Below are 27642 nucleotides of genomic sequence, written 5' to 3'. Positions count from 1 at the left end.
CTCTTGGGAAACGGGTTTTTTTTTAACCCCCCCCACCCCACCCCCCCCCCCCCCCAATCATGTTAGAACTGAGAGATCACAACATGGGGCTTGCAAGGAGCATTCGGATTCAGCAACTCATACCAATGTCAACTTGGTGTGTATCATCCTAGGCTAGCACCAGGAGCTATTCTTCTGTGCTAATCCACTTATAAAAATGCATCTTGAAAAGGCTATATGGAGAGATTACTTGAGGCTTGCCTTGAGCAGACACAAGTGTGTGTGTGTGCGCGCGCACGCGCACATGCGTGCACACGTGTATCTGTGTGTCCATGTGTGTGCACATTCACAAGCTTGCATGTGCACACTCACAAGCTTGCATTAAGCCCACATAATGAATGGCATGTGTGCTAAGCCATGAACATGTTTGGTGAGAACAAAGTGCTTAGAGGTGAGACTACCACCTTGTGAGTTAGGATCCATGCATGTTATGCATGTGCTGGCTGACCATGTTAAATGTAAAGTGCTCATTCTGTCAGTTTAAGACAGTTAGCATGTGAATATGTAAGAACAAGAGGCTCAAGTAAAGCACACAGGGTTAATTTTTCATTAACCTATCTATTGAATGAAGATGCTAGATAATGAATGAAAACCACTCACAGCAGAGTCTGCTTAATGAAACAATACAAACAATCTCCCCTGGAAGACATCACGAAAGGCTATCAACACTTGCCACCCAGTTCCAGAAGCCTAAGAGTCTGTGTGTGTTAATCTCTTCATGGCCTTTTATTTTAGAGCAAGCAAAAAACAATTTCTTCCAAACATTTGTACTGATTGATCCTGTATACATATCCTGAAGAAGAGAGACTATCAAACTTCTAATAGGAATGGCCTATAACATTAAACAGAAAATGAGCTTTTATTATGAGTTTCATCTGTCTGGTGTTTGTGCCCAATGCTAACAGAAGCACATGAACTGTGCTCTGTGTCAGTAATTACAGCCCTGCTGAAAACCTTATGGCTGCATACTTCTGCAAAGAGAGGTATTTTGACACTTAAGCTACTTCTAATGAAGCAGAGAATTCCCATGGAAGCAGTGCGTATCATCCATAGTTGCAATGCAGCCTTTCACTGCCTTAATAAATGCAGCATATGCTGAAATAGCAGACTATCTTTTCCGAGAGGGGGTTGAATCATTCCGTTATTACCACCCTGCTATTGCTTTTAAATTGGTTAAGCATTGGTGAAAGGTGCTCTTATTTAACTAGAGAATAGGTACCATACAAATTGAGTGAGCCTCTCATAGCCCCCAGACCACATGATTAATATCTAGTAACCTTCTATCCTCCTCCATCAAACCTGCCATCAAAGATTAGTCCCCCTGTTCTGTGGCCCTCTTGTGATACGACTGATAAAACCAATCATCCCTTTGTCCTCCTCTAGCTAACCCAATGATGACTTTTTTCCATCTGATAAGCAACTGTTGGCAAACAGGTATCACACCCTGCAACTAAAAATACAGCATGAAAATGATGAGGAAGCACTTTCCATATTGAAAGGGAGGATTTTGCATTTGCCCCAAAAAGACACTACCAGAGCATGAAAACTATGGGAGAATAAACCTATACTTGGCACTTCTAAAGATTTCAGTCCTCCTGTGACCCAGCTACAGAACACTTCATCAGAAAGCATGGATAAGACATGACTTTCTATAGCTGTCAACAATATTAAAACAAAACAAAACACTTACTTGGATCTGTTATTTTTTAAATTAATCTTATGAAATATTTCTAAATGCAAGGGACTAAGATCAAGTGAGGGAGGGGCCACAGTGAAGTTTCTGAGAAAGTCATGATGTTACTGATCCCTGTGTGAGGGAGGCAAAATTTAAATTAAAAAAAAGAAGAAAGAAACAAAGAAAGAAAGTGAGAAGTAAGCAGAGTTTATTGGATTTTCCAGAGGCCAGCTCATAAAACACCATTAGCTTCCTGGAATGTTTTGCAGCAATGTGATTGTGGGTTAGGTGGTAAGGAAAATGGCAGATCTTGCTGACTTTTAAACATTTTAGTAGTACGATCTGGCTGTAGCAAAATTCCAAATTAAAATGTGCTCAGAAAGAAATGCATATCACTCTGCAAAAAATCTGCCATACTGAAGCATCCAACCAAAGAAGAAAACAACCACTCAAGACATCATTATAGTACCTTCCAAATGACTGTGGGCTATCAGCTCTAGTTCTTTAGCAGTAGGGCTGTGTGAAATTTTGCCGGCTGTTTCAATTTGACACTGTTTCAACTCATTTTGAGTTTGAAACGGCAAAAGCGAATAGAAACGAAGGGCTTTGAAACAGCCTTGAAACAAAACAAGGCTAGTTGAAATGTTTTGAAAGTTTCAAAATGTTTTGAGTTTCGAAGCAGCCAGGTGGCGGGAGACAGGGGAGAACCAGGGCCACAGACCCATTTGGCTCAGCCGGGAGCGCAGCCCTGGCTCTCCCTGCCTCCTACAGCTGGGCTGCAGGAAGCCAATCACAGCACAGGGGAAGGGAATTGAGCCCGGGCTCAACCCCTAGGTAACTCAGCCCAGCTGAGCTCAGTTTCCCTTTCCAGGTAGATTGGGCTGGGGAAAGAAACTCAGCCCAGCTGAGCTGAGTTCCCCTCCCCAGCACTACAATTGTTTCCCCAGCCCAAATGTAGCACTGGGGAAGGGAACTGAACGATCGGGCTCAGTTCCCTTCCCCAGCTCCCCAACCCCAGGTGGCAGCACCCAGCTTCCCCCCATCTTCCGGCGGGCAGATTGGGAGTCTGAAGCCCTGGGAGGACTGGCACAGCCCCCGTAGCCTTCCCAGGGTTGTGGGCCCCCATCTGCCTGCCGAACAAGAGAGGCTGTTTCAAGCTTCCCCATTACAGCGTATGGGTGAAACGTCGAAACAGCATCACTGTTTCAATGAAACAGAACAGCAGTTTTGAATCAAAATGAAATTCAAAATGAAATGCTGTTCTGTCGAAACGGAATGGTACCCTTTCGCACAGCCCTATTTAGCAGGCTGCTCCATGCATGAGCAACATTTCCTGGACCATTTCAGCCCATTTTCACAAAGATTCATTATAACACTCAAAATGCTTTTAATTAATATTCAGAATTTAAATGGCCTAAACCCAGAAATTTCTCTCATACTGTGGAAGAAACATGATATTTGTGGGAAAAAAGTAATAATTAAGACCCATCTCCACAATAAAATCAGTTAAAATGGACTGTGTGATGCAGGATACTAAGGTGTTCCAGTGCCACTCCCAATGTATCCATTACAAATGTTTATTCCAGTTTAAGTGGCCAACGTGATCAGGACTAGCAGAGATGCATAGCTTACATCCTTATCTTATATAGTGATGTGCAAAATCTCTCAAACTAAGCTGCAGCAAGGATATCACTTCAAAACAGCAGACCTCCAAGGAAACAGCATTAATGACTGAGTTGGGAACAGCAAGCTCTCTGAGTCAGCATGATAGTATTCAATCATCTCACATTTGAACAATTCTATTCTTTTTCATATGGTCATGCCTGTGCTGCACTCCTGCCAGAAGCTGCTTTTAAGGGTTTTTTTTTAATGTTTTGCACATTAAAACCCCCCCAAACATTAATATTTCTTCCTCCTGGTTTGGACCAGATCTTTGGTATGCTAGCACAATTACCAAGTGGCAATGGCTGGTGTGGAGACTTTTTTGTTAAAAGCTTTTTACAAAAGTGTTTATGTGTAAAACTCACATTGTCATGTGGCTATCGAAAGTGCTTTAAAATGGACTTTCTCACTTTGGAAATGCTAGGCAAGGATTGTTTGTCTGCATTAAATTACTCCTTGCCTTGTGGAATGCATCTGAATCACAATGTGAGCAATCCTCCAGGAGACTCATTGACTCCATAAAGCCAACTGACCTTTTGAATGGCCCGCTGAATGAGAAATTCGTATTTCTTGGATAGGCAACAAAACCCCAACCAAGATGCTCTTTGGCCTAGTGAATGGCATTGTGAGGACTCAAGCCCCCAAATCATACAATCCCCATAGCCAGTTTCATCCTCTCTTGCACTTCTAGCAAAACGATCAGACTTGTACCAGGCATGCTTTACAGTCTGACAAACTCATAAAAAAAATAAATCAAACTTTGCTCATGTAACAAGCTAACTTTAGCCTGGTTTGAGCCAGCTTGTGCTTCCTTGTCACCTAATTTATTTCAGCTGATGAAGTTCTAAGAGTTGATTTGAATTTGGCAACACATTACAATCAGCAGGAAATCATGACTACTTCCTTTGGACTTAGTTACAAGAACATTAATGTCAAAAGGGTTCCTGAAACAGTGATCTATGTAGACAGGATCTGTAATGCTAAAGGAATTTCACTGGGATTCTGTTTTAGTATTACTAGATTCTTACAAGAATCCTGGCAGCTTATTGTGTCAGTAGTCTTTATTTCAAAATTAAAAAGGTAGCAACAATTTTAAAGCCTCAAAGTGAACTCCCATTGGCACAGAAATGGATCAATGGGCTTAGGTAAAATATGGCTGCCTAGAAGTTCATCTAAAATTAAGTGAGCCCTAAACCACCTGTCTTTGAAGCTTGAAAAAGTTTGAATTTACTTTTATTTGCATTACTTTTAAGAACCACAGACGTCTCTGCACTTTTTGATGAGGCCTGTAATAGGAAATAAAAAGGCCGAAACATGGTGATGGGAAGGAATGGCCTTGTTTCTATGAGACATTTAGATCCATCACAGACTGTTCTAGAGGTTTTTGATGAGCTGTTCAACTTTCAGTGGTGATTTGCCAGGATCGACAGGAAGCAGGTATCCACAGCTTCCTGTTTCATTATGAGATTCCTTTGATGACCGTTTTCTAAAATTAGCATTGTGTTTAAGGGGCCGATACTCTCAGGTATGGATAGTTTTCTGTGAGAAATTGAGCACCTCACAATCCTCACAAGCTACACCAGGATTTCTGCTGTTTTGAATCATGGAGAAGAGAGCAAATCTGGCTCCTCTGTGTGTAGTTTTATATCTAACACTCACATATGCACCTATAAATATATGCCCACAATTTCAGCTGGAATTCTTCAAGATTGCACAATGTTTTTCTTTTGGAAAATGCTGTATAAATATTAATTAACCATTGCAGAACCAATCTAAGGCACTTAAGTATTGGTGTTACTGTTTTAGGCACTAGGTAAATGAAAAGTTAATTGGCTTGCCTTTGCTAGGATCAAAATCTGAGTCAGGAATAACATTTCAAGAAATCCTGGCCTTAATCCTGCACTCAGAGAGATGGACAAGACCAAAACTAAGCACAACTGTAAGTTATCCAATAAATATTTTACTAACAAAAAGGTACCACTAAAACCCAAAAAGGCCAAACTGCCAGTTTTTATATATATATTCAAACCTCTCCTATGTAACTGCAAAAGGACAGCAAACTTAGTCAGTTATTAGAAAATCCATTCCCGGAACTGAGACAGCTCATCCAATAGCTACACAATTGCAAACATTTATTTGGGATCTCTTCAATTATGCATCCCAGTGGAGAGTGAAAAATGCCTTTTTTGCCTTTGCTTGTCTTTATTACATTCTCTTGTGCCTGGCATTTTCCCCTGTACAGCTTAAGAATGAGGTAAAGACAAAGCACATTAATCAAAAGTGCTGATGGTACCAAATTAGAAAGGCTTGTAAGCACTGTGAAACTGTAACTGGAACAAGAGAGCTTAGGAGGGTGAGCAGTGTCAAATGGTGTGACATGAAAGGTAAATAAAATGCAAGCAATACATTTATAGGACATCTAAAACAGAAAGGCTGAATCACAGCAGGCTGGTTTGAGAGCAGCAGTACAGAAACAGACCCAGGATGAGGTTAGCTGGTAAATTCAACATGAGATCACAGCAGGGTATTCTTGCAAATGCTATTCTGGGATACTGTATAGAGGCACAGTCTATCTGGTATATCCAGGAAGCTTATTGTTTCCTCAGGAAGATCACAGACAAAGTTCTGCATGCAGTTCTGGGTACCACAACACAGACTTTGATAAGCTTCAGCATAAAAAAAAAGGATTCAAAGACAATTTGTCCAAAGAAAGGACTAAAAGATAATGGTAAAATGAGAGCATCTGACCTATAAGGGGAGTCTAAAAGGACTGTGCCATTAAGAAGAGGCTGTAGAGCAAAGAACACAAGAACAGCCTAGAAATACCCAAAAGCGCACAGAAATGGAACAGAAGGCTGCAGGGGGATAAAGGAAACTCACACCAGCTATATAAAGGGAGAGCCACCAGCAATGGAAGCCACCCTCCGGGAAGTGACAGACACTTCAAGGTTATATTCACTCAGAAGAAAATGGGGTGTCACATTTAAAAGGAGTAGAACGATGGCATTCCTGCATTTGTGGGTGTAGCAAGTACATGATACTGCACAGTGACATACACATTACTGTCTTGGAGGCAGTTCCTTAGTCCTATACCCTCACTGGCAATCCTTTTAAGATGCACAAGAATGAGTGAGGATGCAGATATGTATTAATAGGTGAACAAAGGAATGGTGGGGAGATATGACCACCCAGAGAGTGGTAGTGGATGGATCAGTATCGACCTGGAAAGATGTGGGCAGCGGAGTCCCACAAGACTCGGTCCTTGGACCTGTGCTGTTCAATGTTTTCATCAGTGACTGGGATGAAGGCATGGAAGCCTCTCTGTCCAAATTCACAGATGATACCAAATTATGGGGTAAAGTTAACATGCTAGAGGGTAGGGAACGAATCTAGGTGGATCTGGACAGGTTGGAAAAGTGGGTGGAACAGAATAGGATGCAGTTCAACAAAGACAAGTGCAAAGTGCTGCACCTAGGGAGAAGGAATCACCAGCACGCTTACAGCCTGGGAGAGGAACTTCTCAGCAGCACAGCAGTGGAAAGGGATCTTGAAGTCATTGGTGACACCAAGATGAACATGAATCATCAGTGTGACGAAACAATCAGTAAAGCTAACTGCACTTTATCATGCATTAGCAGGTACATGATGAACAGGTCCAGAGAGGTGATACTTCCCCTCTATGCAGCGTTGGTCAGGCCACAGTTGGAGTACTGTGTCCAGTTTTGGGTGCCGCACTTCAAGAGGGATGTGGACAACCTCGAGAGGGTTCAGAGAAGGGCTACTCGTATGGTTAGGGGCCTGAACACAAAGCCCTACGAGGAGAGATTGAGGGACCTGGATCCCTTCAGCCTCCGCAAGAGACGGCTGAGAGGTGATCTTGTGGCCGCCTACAAGTTCATCAGGGGGGTGGAGGGCAGCAAGGAATAGAAGATGCTCTGTCTACCAGGGCACCCCTTGGAGTAACTAGGAACAATGGGCACAAACTGACGGAGAGCAGATTTAGGTTAGACATCAGGAAAAACTTCTTTACAGTGAGGGTTGCCAGAATCTGCATGGGCTTCCAAGAGAGGTGGTGCTCTTCCCTACTTGGGGGTCTTTAAGAGGATACTGGATATGCACCAGCGCTCTTTCCTGCCCAGGGCAGGGGATCAGACTTGATGATCTACTGAGGTCCCTTCCAACCCAAACATCTATGAATCTATGACCAGTACAAGAGGACCTAATGACTCAGAGACAGAGCCAGGACTAGACACAAACTCTCCAGAGTCATCGTTTAGCAGTCTACAGCTAAATGTCCACCTTCCATTCCAGGTACCTGGCTAACTATGCTCTCAGAAAAAGGCCAAATCCCAGCTCCCTTTCTCAAGAAGTGTCAGGAGGGCCTTGAATTCATAACATAAAAAGACAGCCACACACAGTTGATGCAAATGGCATCTGAAGAGGAAGAACCCCTTACAACAGCAAGATGGTCACTGGGCCAGTGCAGTAGCATGCATTAGGTTTCTCAATTTCTGATCAAATCCAGACTAGTGTAACATGACTTCCAGAACAAGCCAAGGATTTCAGAAGGGAAAAAGGAAGCTTCACCTGGATACAGAGACTACACAAAGCAAAAGCTACCTGGTGTTCTACGTGACTACAGTTTACAGAGAGTTCATGCACCACACTGACCCCTTTTCATCCAAACAATATAATGCAGAAGTTTGGCATCACCTGAATATTTTTGTCTGCATTAAAAGGAAGTTCAAATTCCAATTGGTTTAGCCGTGACATTTTGACTCCGCGGATTAGCAGCTCAGCTGCTCTGTCACTGTGCTGCACTGTAATATGGGCTATGGAAGAGTTAGAAAAATAAACAGCACAGGAAATTTAACACATACCAGTCACAGGCTGCATACTCAAATGTATTCCAGACAGATTTTTGAACTCTGTTAAATATACGTAAGGAAAATGTTAGTTGGTAATTAAACAAACGTTCTGTGTGCAGAATTAAATGTTTGTTTCACAAAATCCAGCTAGAAAGTCTGAAGTTTCATTGAGCTCAGAGTTCATGCCCCTGTGTTTAGAAGGGTTTGAAAAGGTCAAAGATACTTCCCTCTATGAAATGACATTTAAAACACAACCTAAAAATATCACTTTGTTAAAGCCACATTTTAGAGCTCTGCAGACCTCAGGCAGTTTTGTTCAGTGCATGGTATTGAATTCACGGCTGTCTGGGGAAGAAGTTCATAAATTTTGTATTAGCCCCTCTCTTCCTAGCCCATATGGCAGTACAGAAAACCTTCCAGAATGGAGACAAACATCCTGCATGAATTGCACAGTGCATAAGCAGTTGGCAATAAAAAAATGAATGGACAGAAGCGACAGCATGATTCCTAAACTGATAACACTTGAATATCTGAGGGCTGATCCACAAGTGGGGTTATGGAAGTATGAGAAAAGGTCGCCAGTTAAACCATGATACCTTTTCCCAGTACTACCCCTTGGTGCACCCGAGCTCCAGTTATTCTCATGACAGAGTTTCTTACTGAGGACACATTTAGCAAACCGTATCTAAAAATATGGTGAGGCTTGCAAACCCGCTACAGTAGCCTTATTCACAACACTGCAGTACGCTTGGTGACCTCTCAGCTTGACTAACCAATTTGCTTGTTATAAAAGTGCAATTGAAGTTTCATAGGTAAGAACTTCTGCCTTTGATGGGACTTTAAAATCTCCTGTTCATACATATAAGTATCCACTGTCTGCATCTTAAAAGAAAAGTTCCATCAACTACAAGTCCAAATGCTATTTCTTCTTAGTCCTAAACCAGAACTTTGAACCCCACCTGAAATCTGTTTTACATCTAAATACCAGCTCGTTAATCCACATACCATATTCAGCTGCAATTATGCTTGAACTGCAACAAGCCACAGAATTTCCATTCATGGGAAAATAGGGAACAAAGAAGTAATAATAAGATTCCCAAATGAAGAAAAGGTGAACAAGCAAGAAAGGAAGAGTGGAAATATTTTTCTGATTGTGGATCCAGATCCTCATCTCCTGTCCACTCTTGGCTAAAGTCACCTGTCTTTCTGCACTGCCTGTGTCTGGAAACAGACAATGCCCTTGGTGGACAACCATGGAAAAGATTCCAGGCAGATGACTTAGTTAAGCAAAACATCGTAAACTAGAAGACAAAGGAGCATTAAAAGTATGACAATGAACCTATCATCCTAGCTGCTAATGCACTTGAAAATGTTCCAGGATTGCAAATCCTGATTTTTGTTGAAAGTTGTAAAGCTTTTGAACACAAACCCTTGAATACCCTCCAAACAATTTTTACACTTTGCTAAAGAAAACAATGGTGCAAGCAAAGGGGCTCTTGGGTTTTAAAACCCCACAGCAAGAGTAGTCAGGAACATTTATCAAATGATACAATATGATTTCTTAAGGTGGGAGAAAAATAGAAGTGAAGTATAGTTTATAAAGTGCAGAAAGAGATATGCTGGACTTTGTTAAAATGTTAAGCTGTCTTCTGGCAGCACTGTCCACACTTTATTTGCAAATGCGCCATCAGCAACATGGCTCTTGCTAGTATGGGGCTTTTTAATAGCAATAGTCACAAGAACCATGTCTTTCTCAAACACTTAAAAAAGTAGGGATGAAATTCTGGCCTCCTTGAACTCCATGGCAAAATGCCCATTAAATTCTGTGGGGCTGAGATGTCACATAACCCAACCTGATCTTTGGAACTAACCAATAGGCCAGTCAGAACCATAACTCCTGAATACCCAATATCTTCCAAGAAAATTTCACCATTCCTTTACCGTCAAAGGAAAATATTTATCCCTGCATATGACACTTCATTCATTACCCAGTCAATCATGACCACATGGTGAAAAAAATGACACTCCTTCTTAAACAAACCTGCATTTTCCATCTTCTGTACATTCTACGGGCAATGAATCTACAGAGCAAATGTCACCAGTGCCGGTTAGCATGAGGCCAATGTTTCCCTGCGACTTAAATTACATCAGTTTCAGGGGCTGAAAAAAGGCCCTTGAAGCAGGTTCTTGAGATTAAAGTGTTCTTTGTAAAACTTCCTACCCTAAAAGCAAACAGCAGAGCCCATGGATTTTTGCCTCTGCCCCCACGCATCCTGCTGGTATTTGTGTTCAGAAGTTTATTTAACAGATACATCAAAGGGGACGTCTCCGGGGGACCAGCAATCTGGTGTCACCAGAAACACCAGCCATTAATCAAGTTACATGAAGAAGAGAGTAAAATAAAGGCCTCTGAACCCAGGACTCACACTCTCAAAAGAGATGCCAATTTCATCTCAAATCAGGCAAGCCCTATGTCCAAGGAGGAGCTGACGAGGAGGTCAGGACATCTAACCTCCCACATTTTGCAGCCCAGGCTGCTTTGTTTTCTATTCACTAGTCAACAGGATTTCCACAGAGAAAAACTGAGCATGCTGCAAACCTTACATGTTGCCCTGCATCTTTTGTGACCTTCCTAAGCTTCCATGTCTCTGTAATAATAGACCAAGTCCCACACACTCTCCTGCAAACGCCCTTTTGCAAACAGGGAACATAAAGGGAATTTCTAGTCCTGGTGTGCCCAGAAAATAGAAGTGAAATTAAGCTGTGGCAAATGCAGCAGACTCCACCCTCTACAACGAGCATAAGAAAAAACCATCAGGAGTGGAAGGCCAAGCACAAGGAACAGACTTTGCATCTACTGCATCCTTTGTGTAGCTCTTGACACTTGAACAAAGTGAGACAGGGCTTTGTACTCGTAGTGATTTGGCCCCCATGGCAAGTCCCAGGTACTTCCTGTGGGTCAAGTAGAAGTATGGAACTAGGAATCTGTTAAGTCAAGCGCTTTTTGCCAGTTCTGACCCCGAGGAGGAAGAATCATGGAGGCCAGTGTTATCACCAGAATTTGAGGAAGTGTATCAATTTGTTCAGTCTACTCAAGTCCAAGATGGGAGAAAGAAACTCTTTTCTTCTGCAAAATAAGGAAATATTGGAAATAGTTTCACAGTTGGATAGTTTCATAGTTGCTAGGGGCTGGAAGGGACCTTACAGATCATCAAGTCCAGCCCCCCTGCATTTGGGCAGGAAAGTCTGCTGGGATCGGATGACCCCAGCAAGATGGGCATCAAATAAAATAGTTTCTGTCTCTGTTCTTAAAGAACCTCATCCATAGTTCTGAGACAAAGTGACAAGGTCACTTATTTGTGTAAGAGACTCCCATGAGAAGCAATCCTGAAGATGGGCAGCAAAGTGCGGGGAAGAGAGGAGGCAAAGAAGATGCTTGTGATAGTCATGGACAATGCTGCCTACCCCTGTTTGTCAGTTATAACATGACCATGTGTGCCGGAAGGGGACAAAACTATTCTTGAAGGTTAGTCTTGACCTGACTTTCAACACTCCTGTCAAAGCAGTGGCCTCTGAGAAAGAACCTGGTACATAACAAAAATGAGGAAGATGCAATGCTCCTGGATACATTTTAGTGTTGTGCCCTTTGATTAGGGACATAAAACCAGCGCGTGGTAGTAAGCATTTGAAATTTGCATTTTCAGTCTGTCACAATGGTGGAGACTGTGATTTACCTCAGTCTGCCTCATGGAAAGTTTTCCCTTTGTCTTTTTGTCCTATTCTTTCTTCTTTTAGGAAAATCCAATCGAAAAAGCTGCCCATGAGAAAGCAAAGAGGGATTTCTTCATGACAACAAACTTCTATGGAATGAGCTGGAAGCTGAAGGAAGAATGGCAAGTTGGACATTCACCACATTTTGATGCACAGCAAAGAATGAGAGAAAGGAGCAGAGGGAAGGTCGCAGCTGTTTCCCTTTGCACCCTCATGGGTGCACAAAGAGAGATCAGATGTATACACAGTCCCAAGGGGCACTGTCTTGTTCAGAAAAGGTGCCCAGCTTGCACCCACTGGGGTGCTCCCTGACCCAACCTCAGAGAAAAGGAGATGGTTCACTGGCACCAATACTGTGAACCCCTTCACCCATGTAAGAAACTAACTGTTGTCCAGGGAGAACTGGAGGAACTGAAAATATCTTAATGTGCCCTAGGCAAGGACAAAGTTGTTTATTTGACACATCTCAGTAGCAGACAGAGCCAGGAAATATTTCTCAGCTATTTTCAACAAAACATGACAACTATACAAAATTGGCAAGGCTGTACCATTTTTCCCTAATGTCCAAAACAGTGTTCATTAAAATGTGTCTCTCCTAGTTTGCCAGTAATGTTTATTAATTACTTTGAATAGTTTCTGGTTTCTCCCAGGAAAATCTGATAATTCCACTGCAAAGCATGTGACAATCCTAGTCTGTCCATATCATATGCTGCATTGCATAATTTAATATCTTGCTAAAGATAATGTGATTTTTTTTTAGGTTTTTCAGGTATGTGAACCTGCTAAAGGTGTCTTTTTTTCCTACAATTCAAGGAATATTCCAAGCTGGGACTGGAATAATTTCAGAAAAAATACAGCTAAATCTTGGCTCTGGTTAGCGAATAACCTCTTGCAATGTTCTAACTCTGAGCTCCAGCCATCTCAACCCTGTAGAAAGCGTAGTTCAGATAATTCCCAGGGAGCAGTGGGTAGGGGGAAGAGTTTGATCTAGTAGAGCCCAAAACAGTGGATAATGATATGAATCAAGGGTTTACAAGGTGAAAAGTCTATGTGATGCGATGCTTGTTTGGGGGAACAGGTTATTGCATTCACACTGCCATCTTATTTTCAGTCATTGGAATGTGTACATGTGCTTCTCTTATGCTGACTTGCAAACTCAGCAAATTCAAGGCAACGATGGGCACTGAGGGTGAAATTCTGACCCTCCTGAAGCCAATGGGGTTTCAGTGGGGCCAGGATGTCACTCTGGAAGTTTGATTTTTATCCCACCCTTGGGTTGGACACACTTTTCCACCTAAGCTCATTTGTGAGAGCAGCTGGTACCCTTGAGATGTTTTTTACACTTCTGATCATACCCAGCAAAGACGTACTTTTCCTGGCTGACCAAGAGACATAGAGACATCATGCAATTTGTAAAAAGACAGACAGACAAGTAACAGAAAGGAACAAAATGGAAAGGAAAGGGGAAGGGGAAGCCTGCCCCAGAAAAACCTGGCCATTGCAGCTCTGTTATTTCTGGATATCTGTAGGTAAAGTCATGGACTAGCAAAGACTTCTGTACAAGCACAATGAACATGCTCTGCTGACTGACCAGTCATGTATCAACACCAAGTAAAGAACAAATATACACAGGAAACCAGCATTAGGGAGAGGATAGAGGGAGCTCTGGTTGAAAAAGGTAGGCACACAGCAAGATTTCCCATTCAGTCAAAAACTCCAAGAAGTTTGGAAACCAGCAGTTCCCAAACTAAGGCTCACCACACTTGCAGGTGAGGTAGTGAACCCCAAGGGAATTCAATGGGAAGATTCAGGTTAGCACCAGAAGTGTAGTCATGAGAGGATCACAGAATCATAGGAAAGTATGGCTGGTAGGGACCACACAAGGTCATCTAGTCCAGCCCTGCTCAAGGCAGGATCATCCCTGACTAAACCTTCCCAGCCAAGTGTCTATACAACTTGCTCTTGAAAATTTTCATGGATGATGATTCCACAACTTCTCCAGGTAGCCTGTGTTTGACCTCCTTCATAGTCAGAAATTATCTCTTAATCTTCAACCTAAATTTTCTGTGCTGCAGCTTGAGTCTGTTGCTTCTAGTTCTGTCCCGTATGGCCACAGACAAAAGCCCATCTCCATCCTCTATGAATGTCCTTCTAGTATTTGAAAACTGTTATCAACCCCACCTCTATCTTCTCTTCTCCAAGCTAAATAATCCTAGTTCTTTCAGCCTTTCCTTATAAATCTTGCTTTCCAAGATAATTTTTGTCACTCTGTGCTGGACTCTATCCAATCTGTCCACATCCCTCTTGGTGAGACAACAGGGCTGAATGCGGCAGAAGAATCACTTCCTTTGATTTGAAAATGACATTCCACTTAAGACTAAGAACTGCTGACCAAGACACTACGCTTGCATTTTTCTTCGAATTTTCCACTGCTGCCTTAGCACCAGTAATTTCTCATGTAGGAGCAATCCAGTACTTTAACCAATGTCAATCCTTGCCCAAAGCAGGTTCAGAAAACACAAGGACTAAAATGGTGGTGGATGTCAGTTGCCTGGCACTTTTATTGTCACTACTACTCTTTCAACCATATACTAGTATGGATGTAACAGTTGAAATGAAAGGAAAGATTATTATATGATAAGGTATATGGTGACAACAGCTACAGAAAACCTACAAGCTAAGGCAAGCTTAAATTAGCATTAGATACAACAGTAAGGACCATTTTTAGAGTGTGATCTCAGAAGACAACATTTTGTAAACTCTCTTTGTGGGGTCATTTAGTTCTGGTTGGAGATGGAACTATTATGACTCAAATCCCAGTCAAACCCTAGTTGCTGATAAATGTTTGGAAATACCCTGAGTCACACAGCACAACATCTTAAAAGCTGAGCTCAAGCCAATTCAAACAACACTGGACTAGCCACCTGGAAACTGGAGGTGCCAACTTAGTTGGAAATCTCCTTACAGGAACAGTTTTCTCCAGGAATCCCTTAAAAATGCTGCATTTTGGACACTGGTCTCATGCCAGGATGGTAGTAAAGATAAGTTTCAGTTGGCAGAGAGGATCTGTGCAGGTTTAGCACTGGTCAGACCGAGTCGAGTGATGTGTGAGTCCTGGGGGAGCAAACACAAGTGGGGACTTACAAGAAAAACCCCTTATGTGGAAGAAGGTAAAAGGAGCAAATATTTAACCCTGGTGCACAGACGACTTTACTTTGGCATCACTAACTCTGTTCTCAGTCCTGTAACTTATTCAGAAACCTCCAAGGTGCTGGCTGATTTAAGACTGATTCATGTCTAGATTTGAAGTCTGCCTTTCCAGAGTATTTGTTGAAGGTTTTAGCCTCTATACTGTAAATTAGTAGAACACGTTCAGGTGGCCTCATTCAGAAATATGGGACGGTTTGAGGAGAGAGAAAGTTTAAGTGAAGAAAATGGAAAGAAATAGGCTAACACTCACCAAGCTGGAGAAGCTCAGGGAAACATAGCAATTAACCACAATAATGAGTACGTTTGTCTGCATCACTAAAATCAAAGAGAATGCTCTTACAACAGTTATCCTAAATGGTGGCATGAAGGCTGCAGTATGTATGACGAATAGTATTAACAGTGTTAGCACTAGTATTTAAAAATATTACTGCAAAACACTATAGAGCTTTAAGCAGTTGATATTTGTTTAATAAGGCTTGGTTTCTTTATACTGCAAATCTAAATAAAAAAACTGGGGTTTTTTAAGGATTATTTTTGCTTTCTGTGATGGAATGATCTGTATAAACCCATCTACTAAGAACTAGATAATTAAGCATTCCAAACCATCAACAAGATGGCTAAAATGGTTGAAACCACAAATACAGTCCCCTCTCTTCTCTCTTCACAGCTGGGAATGGGCAATACAGAGCTGCCACATTCCAGCAGGGAGAATACTCCACAATTTCAGTTCAGAAAAGGAAGTTTTATTAGGAGAGAGATAATAACATGTTGTTTGACACAGAGAGAGATGCCAGATGGCTTCTTCCTGCTAATGGTCTTTCCTTCTCTCAAAAACCGTGCTGTAATTTAAGACACAGTTGCTGCCTGCAGATAATAAGCAGGACATGCTTTCGAAAAGAAGCTACCCTGGGTTGAATGAACACAAGAACTACTGTAATTAAGTGCATATGTCAATCCACAATCAGTTGGTTCTGGAGCACGCGCTGGCTGTGTGTTTCACATTTTCTCACCGAGCTGTTGGCATTCGGGGAGGCTAACTCTTAAGCTTAGTGCCCTGCAACATACTAAGCTCAGTTTAAGCCGACCTGGGTTTCTTCTCTTCTCTCTCTCCTGTGGGCTGACTCTCAATATGCTCTCAGTCTTATTTGTATCCTGAAATTACAAAAAAGAGGCAGAATTCGGCCAGGACATGGCAGTGTTTCAGGGGTAGAAACTGCAGTCCCTCCTGCAGCTACAAATAGTTATATTGTTCTACATGTGCATACACATATGCCATTCCAGTGTATACTCGGTCTCCCCACACGCTCTGCAGCATCCCTGCACCTTCATTACATACCCATGCTCTGTCTCTTTTAACCCTATCACCCCTGCTTTCTCCTATACCATGTACGCATATGCTCTCATTTACCTTTTTCTGCACATGCTACCCATTATCATTTAACTTTCAGGGCATCAGAAGATAGACTGGGGCTGGATGGCAGGGCAGCAGAGATGTAGAGACTCTATGCACACTTATGAACATGTCTTACTTATGGGTAGACTTACTCTGCAAAATCCAGGGAGATCTGTAAAGATCTATAAGCATTTCTCTGCTATAGTTTAGCAAGGTTTGACCTCATAACTTCAGAATTTCGAAGACTACAAGAAAATACTTCATAACACGTATGCAAGCTTCAGAGCCAAGGGAAACCCAGCAAAGCCCCAGTGGTTAACCCATTCCAGCAGGCTGTCTGCCATCCCCATTCCTACCTTCACAGGCCTTCCCATCATCCTTCAGCTTCAGGCCACTGGAGCACTTGCAGTAGAAACTGCCAATAGTGTTGCAGCACTGGGACTCGCAACCCCCATTCTCTATTTCACATTCATTCACATCTGAAAGAGATGAGACATGGGAGAGAACACATGAGATGGCCATGGCGAGTCAAGTTAAAGGAATGCTCCATCTGCCATAAAAGCACTTCTATTTTTAATACACTTTTAATATCCTCCTGGTTTTCTTTTATTAGATGTTCAGTGCCAATAAGAAAAACACTGAAAGGTAAATAGCCAAATAGTTCCTGAGCTCATGCACAAAGAGTTTAAAATTTAAGGTATTGTTACTAAATATGTTTGTACTCTTACTGAACCCACAGTGCATACGTTTACCTGCACAAACACATTTTTCCTCACTTTGCCTCCCTGCACAATGCCCATGTTATCTAACACAGTGATTCCCAACCTTTTTTGTACCCATTTGTAAACACTGATGGCCAGTTCCCACCCAGTGCCCCTCACTACCAACCCGCTGCCCCTTTGCCCCCAACCCCAGACCCCCAGCTTGTGGGGCAGATGGTGGGTTTGTGGAGTAGAGGGATGCCCCAAGCAGCCTTTCCAGGCTGGACCTCTGCCAGCCTGCAGGGGAAAAGCCATGGTTTCCCACGTTTTTCTCTTTTAAAGGATAATTTATTTTTAAAGTTTGTTTGCAACCCCTTCATATATACTTGGAACCCACTTTTGGGCCCTGACCCATGGGTTGTGAAGTGCTGACCTAAGCTAATGGAAAGCAAGAAGAAATGAATCCACAGTGATAGGTTAAAGAAGCAAGTGAAGAAAAGATGAAAATCAGAAACAAGGGTTCACAGTCCTCATGTTTCAAGGTGTAAACTGGTCACAAGTTAGAAAGAACAAGAAGTTTCTGACTAGACAACAGAATATCACCATTAGGTGTACTGTAGAAGGTTTAGGCATACCATCACAACATTCAGGATCAGCCAGTACTCTGGACCATTTGTCATGCATGCATTGTCAGAGTGAAAGAAGACCAAATCTGTGAGTAAAAATGTTCCTTTTTGCACACCTGTGGCCAATGTGACAGCACAGTCAGTTTTAGAAGATTTCTTTTTCAAACCTAGCACCCTGTGAGGACTCACTGCCGCATTCCTTATGTAACTGTAGCCAGCAGTTTACTAGAGATGCCTTACTCATGAACTTGCCTCCCTGGCTAGGGACAGACATTCAAAATGCCTGAGCCTGAATTGATTCAAACTTTGCAAGTTAGTCTAACCTGGCTAGGCTGAACCACCCAGACATCCCCTCTGGACTGAGAAAGTTCAGGCACAGGCCTGAAGCCGCTCGGGCTAGAAGCTGGGGGGCACTACAGCAGCCCTCCCTTCCCTTCTACAGTGCTGAGTTGAGGTGTGGGGGGACAGGCCCAGGCAGGATGCTCTGATTAGGGAGCCCCCCCCCCAACCTTGCTAACAGAGCATTTATGAGCTCTGTTATCACCATTTAACACCCCATCAGAAAACAAAGCCTCGTTCAGAGCCATTACAAGCTCTCTCATTAGTTCAAGCTCTTCTTAAACAACTTTTTGCAAGGAAGGGAACATTCCAAGGAGGTACATTACCTGTCGATTATCTCCAAAAAGCCCTAAGCAGACACTATCCTGTCTGCTTTACACAGACACCTCTCAGCATTAGCTACCATACCACATGCTGCCTACCATCCCTGCTGTGGGAGGGAGTAGGGTGGGATCCCTTCTTGACCTGCGAGCAGTGAGGGGAGGGGACAGCAGGAGGAAGCCAGGCAGAAGCTCTGTGCCTTCAAGTTTCTGCCAGAGCTCCAGCAACAGAGCAGGGGGGAGGGGCCAGCCCTGCTCTGGAGCAGAGAGACCTGCCCAACCCAGAGAGCATGCTGGGATGTTGGGGGAGTCTGGTTTAATTTAAACCATCAAGGGGTCTGGGACAGACACTGCATAAACTGACTGGTTTGAGCCAAATCAGTTAAATTTGATTGGTATGATCTCTTTGGCTTCCCAGTCAAGCAAAATCTTCCATTCTTTACTCTTTGTCCTATGCATTTCCAAGGATGCTTCATTCAGTTAGGTTTATCCATTCAACCAGGTTTATCTCAAACGGGTTTCAGCCATTTTCAAACAGGTTTATATGCACTGAATATCTGTTTTGTTACAGGTTTAAACCAGTTTCTGATCATTTAAACTGGTTTATGTGTAATGTTTGTCACTAGCCCCTAACAGCCCAGAAGAGCAATGGGATAGGAAAGGAAGCTCTATTTCCCATGTGCAAAAGGAGATTACAGCAAGCAGTCATTAAACTAACCCCATAGGGTTCCTCAAACAGCCTGAGCCACCCAAATACTCATTGTGCCACACATCAGTGATAACATCTGGCCAGAAGAGTGAGAGAAGCAGGAGAAATCCATCTTTGCATGATTCCTAGCAGCAATCTTGGAAATGCATAGGACAAAGAGTAAAAAATAGAAGATTTTGCTTGACTGGGAAGCCAAAGAGATCATACCAATCTACTGACTACTGAGAATCCAGAAGTAAATGCTCATCATCTCAAATCAGCATGCCAGGGATCCAGTTAATAGCTTCTGAGATCATTAGCAAATAACTTCTAGTATTTTGTTCCTTTTCACAAAGGCACCTATCACAAAGCCCATCTCAGACTCTAAATCTCCTTTCCCACCCATCCTGCTTTCACATACACTGCTAATTTTCACACTTTTTTCCAGATTAGTTTTAGATACTATCAAGAGTCATGCAGAGCCTGCCTGTTTGATAAGCAGAGATTTGGGTTTTCCATTTCCCACAGAAAAAAGTAAAATGCAGATTTCTCATTTCAGCAGAGAAAGTTGCAGATTTTGCAGTTTTGCAGCAAGCCCTCTGCAGGTTGGCAGACTTCCAGACTGCCAGGTGCTGGGAGGGAGCAGGAAGAAGATGGTCAGGGAGGGGGCACCATGTACTTGTTCCAGGCAGCCTGGAGACCAGCTCCTGTTAGTAAGTGAGGGGGGAGGATTGAGGCCCCCATAGTGGGGAGGGAGAGAGTTGGGTAGGGCTGGGGCTGCTGCGCTGTCAGGCAGTGTGTGGGGCTTGCGGGCCAGGGCCACAATGCACAGCTGCACCGCCCCAGTGGGGAGTGGGATGGGGCCGCAGGTGGCTTGTTCAGGGGTTGGGGGGTGGCTTTCCACCACGGCGTGCACTCCCAGGGGGGCACGGGGGACCTGTGCCCCCCAGATCTGTGGGCAGGGTGGGAGTGGGTGCGTGCTGCAGGCTTGGGCTCCTGCCCTTCTGCCCTCCACTGGGGCATCCCAGCACTGCAGAGCACAGCACAGCCATGCAGGCTCCTGCCCCCGCCCTCCCCTGCTGCAGGCTTTGGCAGGGTGGGGCTGGCTTCCCACAGCTGTGTGCTCTTCCATGGGATGGGGGGACCCATGCCCCCCAAATCCGTGTGTGGGGTGGGGGTGGGGGCAAGTGCACACTTTGGGCTTGGGCTTCCACCCTGATGCCCTCCCCCATGGCCTCTGCAGCCCAGCTGCAGGGCAGAGCACAGTGGCGCAGGAAAGCTGCTTGCAGCTGTGAGCTCTGCGCTGCCCTGGTGCTGTGCCACTTGCACGTGCAGGGGCAGCACAGGTGGTGGCACAGGGTCGTGGCCTTCACTGCAGCTCCTTAGCAGACAGGCAGGAGGCTGGGGGGAGCCGGTTCTGTGCTCCATTCCAGTACAGCAACCTCTGCCTTCTGACGGAGGCAGGGGACTGTAGACCTGAGTCCCTGGTCCCATAGCCCTGGGAGCCAGGGGCCGCTCTGGCAGGGCTGGGGGTGGCAGGGGCTGTGGGGTGGGGAATGAGGGGCACCAGCAGGGCTGGGTGGGCCTGTGGGGGGACACTGAGGGCACCAGCAGGGCTGGGGGGAGTGAGGGGCACTGGCAGGGCCAGGGGGGCTGTGGGGGCCTTTAATTTTAATCATGGATTTGGTGGGGGTTTGTCAGAGAATTTGTGATTTTTTTTTATCAGGGAAAACCAGGATCCCTCTTAATAAGTCTCTATAGTATATGCTGTCTCTTACACTACGCTTTCTTGCATTATTTCTTTTTTAGGACCTGTTGGGGATTCCTTTCACTGAACTGTTGACAACAGCTTGGGAGCAAATACTTGCAACACAGACAGCCTTTCTAGGACCAGAATGCCTTACTTGCCCCACATGAGGAGTTTAGCTTATGTGCAAGTTTTTAAAAGCAAGACCATCGCTCCTGAATCAGAAAAGCCAGATCATTATGATATATTCCCACCCACACCTTCAAACATTAACTGAGAAAAACACTCATAAATTGGCTGATCAAGACCCCTGGAAGAATAACTCTGGAAAGAACAAGCTTAAAAACAAATAAATCTTGTAACATGGACTCAGGTGAAATACCATTTCAAGAGTAACAAGGACCCACTTTGTGCACATATTTTTTTTACCCATATATTTATCTGAATTATTCACTATAAAAAGTAAACCATGGGACCATCTCTGCTTCCACATCCACAACCAAGATGTGTTGCATAGCTGCCTTTTTCATCTGAATATTTTATATCAAAGAAATAACGATACAAACACTGAATCGAAGAATCACAGACACTGAGCAAAGAATTCAGGCTCATTATTTATGAATATAAAAAGTAGTAGTTTAAGCAGCAAATGTACTAAGGGCGCTTTATTGTAACATTGGTAAACTACAACACACACAAAAATGTCTGAAAATTAAAAATGATCAAAATTTGAAAGAAAATCCAAAGCATCAATACCTTCTTAAATCTGCAGTGACAAGCATAGTATACATGGGTCTACAGGCAGACAAAATTAATTAGAAAAATAGACACAAGGAGTCAGACAAATGGGCCTGAAAACACTTTACAATAAGAATAACAATATAGAGATTACAAAAATTAAATTAAACTGGAGTCTGAAAGCAAATCATCCAGAATGATCTCTGCGCACAAAAATGTTACTGAACTTTATTTTGGAAACCCTGAAAAGGTTTTAGTATTAGTATAGGCTTAATCTAGCTAATCTGTAGTTCATCATTATTATTTTACTTCATTTAACTGTAGTTCATCATTGTTATTTTACAGGATCTCCCTTTATTCAAAGCTGCAGGCAGACAAGGCTGTGGAACACGGTAACAAGAATACATCACTGTTGTACGTGGGATGGACTGGAGACTTGTCAGGCCATCACCCACTGTCACCCCCACCCCATGGCTGCTCACGCCCAGGATGAAAGTCAGGCCAACTCCTAAAACCCAGGAAGCACAGAAGCCATCATTTCCATTGGCACAGGCCCTGCCCCATGCACTTCAAAACAAACATTGCCACTGATAGCTGCAAGCAAAGAACCAAGCCCCAATTACTCCTTCTTTGGCTATCTCAACAAAGCTCAAATGGGCCACGGTCTATAGGAGTGAAGGTGGTTTCTACAATGCCTGCCTGCAGGTCACATGCATGTGTAACAACATAGGCACTAGTGGCTCTCTGTCCATTTTATTGGATACACATGGATTTTACTTTCCAGCAGCCATGAGCTCAGCATTTTGAGCATCTTGATCCAAAGTCCTTAGAAATCAGTGGAAAGAACTTTGGTGGTCTGTGGGTCAGACTCTTGCCAAGCACCAAGTTATTCATTTTATTGACTTGCTTTTTGATTGACTCCAGTTACCAGCATGGAAAAATCATTATTATTCTTATTGCTTCCTCTGTTATATAAGTACAAGACAACACAATTCCCTTCAGTTTGACTGCGATCCAAGCCAAAAGCAGATTCAAGACTCTGTAGGGAGATGGCAACGCCAGGCTTCAGAAATAAGTTTCAGAATCAGGGCCCCATAAACTTTCCCTAACCTTGAGATATCTTCTTCCCCAAAACAGATCTGGAAGCCATTCACAACTTCTAGAGCTGTTTCGTTACTGAAACATTTTCACTCCTCACTGAATTACATGAATTACTTTAATGACTCCAAGAACAGCAGACTAACTTAATGAGTTGCCAACACTCTTAATGTATGGCATATCAAACAGCAACATAACCCTGCATTAACAACTATTTAATACCTAGATCTCAGCAACCAGTAGCCAACATATCAGGAACCAGTAAAAAAAGCACAGCAGAATGCTAATCCAGAGAGGTTGCTGTGAACTTTGATGCTACCAGGCCTTTTACAAAAATACTCTGAGAGATATTTTTAAGACCCCATCAATGCTGAAAGAAGAAGAAGAATACACCATAGCAAGACTGGGACATTTTATATGTGCAATTAAAGAATCCAAACTGAGCCCAGATTTGGGGCTGTTCAGTTTTGATGCAACATGTGAACTGTGTGGGGAGGCTTTAAGAGATTTATCAGTTCGCTGTCACATTCTTGACACTTGGCACCAAACAAGGCATTTTAAAAATGCAGCTGTGCTTCGGCAGCTATCTTGCTGCTTTGTAAAGAGATATGCTATTTAAAACTATCAGTATAAAGGAGACCAATATTATTTTTGAGACATTTGGTCTGGATGGAAAAATGATCTGAAATTTTGCCAAAAACTCATGCTCCATCTACATTGTACTCTGTACATTTCCTTTTGCTACTGCAGGTAAAAACTTGGTTTGCCTTCTCTCACCCCAAGCCAAGATGGCATGTTCACCTGCCAGTCTGTAGTCGATGCACCATGTCTATATATGGTGCAGTTAATTTTGAATCTGACTCCAAACTTTTTAACTGTCTTAATGCCCAAAGTAAAGCTGAATCTTTTGACAAGCCTCAAGTTCAAGGGCAGGTTACTTTTTGTAAGGTAAGTTACTTTTTGTTTCAATCTTAAACTGATGTTTCTTTTTACTTGGAGAAAAATATGTGTTGCATTATATGTGATGATGTGCTACAACATCTGCAGTCCCATTTTCAAAATCCTGGACCTGGCTATGCTTCCTCAAAGCCAGCAAACTGGACTTCAGCAGCCAAAAAGAATGCTCCCTTTGGCCCACCTGGTGCGGATTCTGTTAATCCCCTCTTGTCTAGAAGCTACTTTGTGCAGTTTCTCAAATAATCAGCTTAGTTACTAGCTCCTTTCCTCCTTGTGGAAAGCATAAGAGGCAGATGCAGAGATGTTTCAAATGTCATCTTAGCAGAATCATTAATGAAGAACAACTTAGTGCTTTATTTCAACCATGAATTTTTTGATGTTATTAATTTCTATAGAAGGTAGTTGCTCCATCCTTGGAGAATAAAATACAAATTAGACAGGACATTGCCCTTAGACTGAGTTCTGATGGAGTGACTCAAAGGAAAAGAGCCCACTAGCAGGAGTCTCTGGCTATGTGGTATTTAAGTTTCAAGTCCCCCAATAGATCTAAACTGAGAGATGCTGGGTGTCTGTACTAGGAAAGACTGCAGAGACTGGTAGGTGCAATTAAATTCCTGCAGGAAAGGTGGGATAACATGAGACGACCTGCATGGTGCCTCCGGCTGCATGCTGCTTCATGTGTCCAAGAACGAGGTAGCAGGCAAAACCCACCATTTGGATCTGGAAGAGTTGCCAGAGAAGGATCCCTGGCCAAAATGTTGAGCAGCACAGCACTTCTGAGCTAGGTCCCATATGCTAACCACAGTATGAGGAGCACATCAGCATCTCACTAAGTGGGAGCACTCTAGACAACAGGAAACTCTAACTATCCCACTGTCAAATGTTTGTTTTAAAAACTTTGTACCTCTGCTCAAAAAGATTTATGCACATGTCCTCAACCATACACTAAGCCACAAAGTGCATCAGCCTACAACCCAAAGTGTTGGCAGAGCTGTGGCATTTTTACAGTAAAAAATGAGCTGTCAGATTGAGAGCACTAAAGGGCAGTTAGTCATATGCAGACAACACCATGATTCACAGCAGCTCAGTAAGGCCCTGTCTACATGTTACGTCTATTGTGCAATTCCTGGATTAATTGTGCAATTAATTTAGACTTGACTACAAGTGCAAATTAACCATAGTGCCTTAAAAAGGTCCAACCAGCAATACATTTATTGCTTGAAAATACACAGTAACTGTATAGCTGGTTTCTATCCAGCTTTAATTTGTATGTTTAGCCTGTGCCCCCATGGCTGCTGGGACCAAGAGTCCCACAGCTGACAGGACTCAGCTCTGGCTGCACCCAAACACAACTGGGGCTAAGAGTCCCGTTAGCTGAGGGACTTGCAGCCATGGCAGCATGCTATTTGCCAGTGAAGGGGAGCCTTGGATAGTGATCTTGAGCTCCCCCTGTACAGGCAGTAAGATATGACAGGATCTCATGCTGGATCCCACAATTAAGCCTCCTGCCATACACGTGTGGTATGGCAGGAGGTGCAACTGTGTGGATCATGCATTAGATCTCATCGTGCCTTTACCTGCATGTGTAGAGGGGCCCTAAGAGAGCACTCACAGAGAAACGTGCTCACTCAATCCTTAGCAGCCCTGGGCACTGCTCAGGTTTATTTCTCATTCTTCCTTGCTTTCTGTTCTTGTAAGATGCTTGCCCCCCGGTGGCAGATTTACAATAATGCATAAGATCTCTTCTGGGTTCAGGGCTTGAAACCACTTGTTCTTACTGCAGTTTGAGGAATGGTTGCTTTAGAATTTTTACAATGACAGGGAATAGGCATATCTTATGAAAGCCCCTGTTCTCAGAAACTTCCAGCCCTAATCTGCAGACTCTAAGGTACTGTGTAGTCAAAATAATTTTCATCTGGAGCATCTGTATCTTTGGGAGGTGATTCAAACTCACCGGAATCAACATGAAGTTTGAAAAGGAGAAAGTGGGAGAAATCTCACTGCTCTCTGCATTAAGATATGCACTGTATCAAATCAACATGACATGTGGAATACTGGTAAAAAAATACCCTGTCCCTCCAAAGAATTCTACCCGTCCCTGCACAACAATGCCAGAAAACCAGATGGTCAGATACTTTGCTGACAAGTACTATATCAGTATCATAGGCAAGTGACAAAGAGAAAAAGTATGTGCAATTCAGGAACTGAGTGAAGGAGCACTTGCAGGAAAGACAAGCACTCCATCTCAAACCAGTGACAACAGGAGAGCCAGGCTGATGGTAGAAAAGAACAGCACAGCACGTAAAGCAGGGGTGGGCAATTATTTCAGGCACAGGGTCGCTTACCGAGTTTTGGCAAACTGTCGAGGGCCGCATGGGTAGCGCCGCCCCTTGAGAGGCGCCCTGCCCCTTGACGGGCGCCCCTCCCCCTGGTCACTAACTTGTGACCAGAAGTCAAACTCCCTAGCCTCTGAGAAGTCCCTGCCCTTGTCCCAGAAGTACTCCTTTCAGCAAGGGGTTTTGCCATGTCGGAACCAGAAAAACACCAAATTATATTCTAAAAATCAAACATCTACAACATTCATTAATTTGATTTCAAAAAATCTTTTTGTCCTGATTTACATGTGTTTGTGTAGTGTACATAGAGGTGATAGTAAAATAGCTTAAAATGAAGTCTTACTCTTGTATATTGTGTGGGGTATAAGTTTGTGGGGGGGCTGTGGGTGTGTGAGGTGTGGGGGAGGGTGTGGGTGTGTGTGTGTGTGTATTTTGGGAGGGTGGAAAAGTGTGGGGTGAGACAGCATGTGGGTATGTGTGGATATGTGGGGTGTGGGTGGTTATGGGGTTTGTGGGGGAAAGTGTGGGGGGAGGGTAGCTACAGTGTGGGTGTGAGGTCTGCATGAACTCATTCAGGGCAGTACAAGGAGGGGTGTGGGTCCATGTGTATGGTGGGGTGTGCATGTGGGACTTGCCCTATGAACACGCACACACACGTACACTGTCCCTCCCACATTGCTCTCTTTCTCTCCCCCTCGCTCCTTCCCTCCCTCATTGCACGGATGCGTGGACACTCCCCCATCCTGCTCCTGGCCCTGGGGTACCAGCACAGGCCCCGTGCTCCCACAGTCCGGCCATGCAGCTGGGAGGCATGTGGTGCATCAGTGGCTGGCAGGTGGGCAGGGAAGTGATGAAAGTGGCAGCAGACATGGGCAGTGGGAGCAAGCAAGAACATGGGAGTGCGGCAACAGCTGGGTGGGAGCGCGGGGCCCATGCTGGTGTTCTGGGGCCAGCACTGGTGGAGCCCAGAGTGGGGCAGCAAAAGCATGGGGTCCCGGCTGGCAGGGGCTCTATGAAGCCAGGCTGGCTCCCCTCTTTCCCTGCTGGCACAGCCCAGCCCAGCTCCATAGACCCCTGCCAGCCTGTGCCCCATGCTCGTGCTACCCCACTCTGGGCCCCGCCGGTGCTGGCCCCAGGACACTGGTGTGACCCCATGCTCCTGCCCAGCTGTTGTTGTGCTCCCATGTGCCCACTTACTCCCCTACCGCCTGCCACCACTTTCCCCACTTTCCTGCCTGCTGCCATTCCGGCACCACATGGTTCCTGGCTCCCTGGTCGCAACCACAGGACTTGGCAGGAGCTGGCCCAGCCCTGAGGACTGGGGCAATCACCCACAGTCCTTCCCTGCCATTGCTTTCACCCCCCTTCCCACCACCGCATTCTTATCTGAATTCCCCTCTTCAGCACAGGGAGACAGGTACAGCCCCACAGTCCCAGGCCAGAAGCCTCTGCTAGGTAGCAGCTTCTGGCTGGA

The 27642-nt window shown here is 44.0% G+C and overlaps 1 protein-coding gene across 1 annotated transcript in view; it reads right to left on the bottom strand.

The window, feature by feature from the left end:
- Positions 1-27642, bottom strand: part of MEGF6 (multiple EGF like domains 6) — a 463693-nt gene that overhangs the window by 144149 nt on the left and 291902 nt on the right. The window contains exon 5 of the mRNA XM_019511651.1: positions 16975-17097. Within this exon, the coding sequence (XP_019367196.1) occupies positions 16975-17097 (123 nt within the window). The remainder of the gene's footprint in view (positions 1-16974; positions 17098-27642) is intronic.

Source organism: Gavialis gangeticus, unplaced genomic scaffold (assembly GCF_001723915.1).
Source record: "Gavialis gangeticus isolate Ggan-Ray unplaced genomic scaffold, GavGan_comp1, whole genome shotgun sequence".
Taxonomy (NCBI): domain Eukaryota; kingdom Metazoa; phylum Chordata; order Crocodylia; family Gavialidae; genus Gavialis; species Gavialis gangeticus.
Note: the sequence above shows the minus strand (reverse complement) of the source record. Positions and strands in the feature narration are given on the sequence as shown.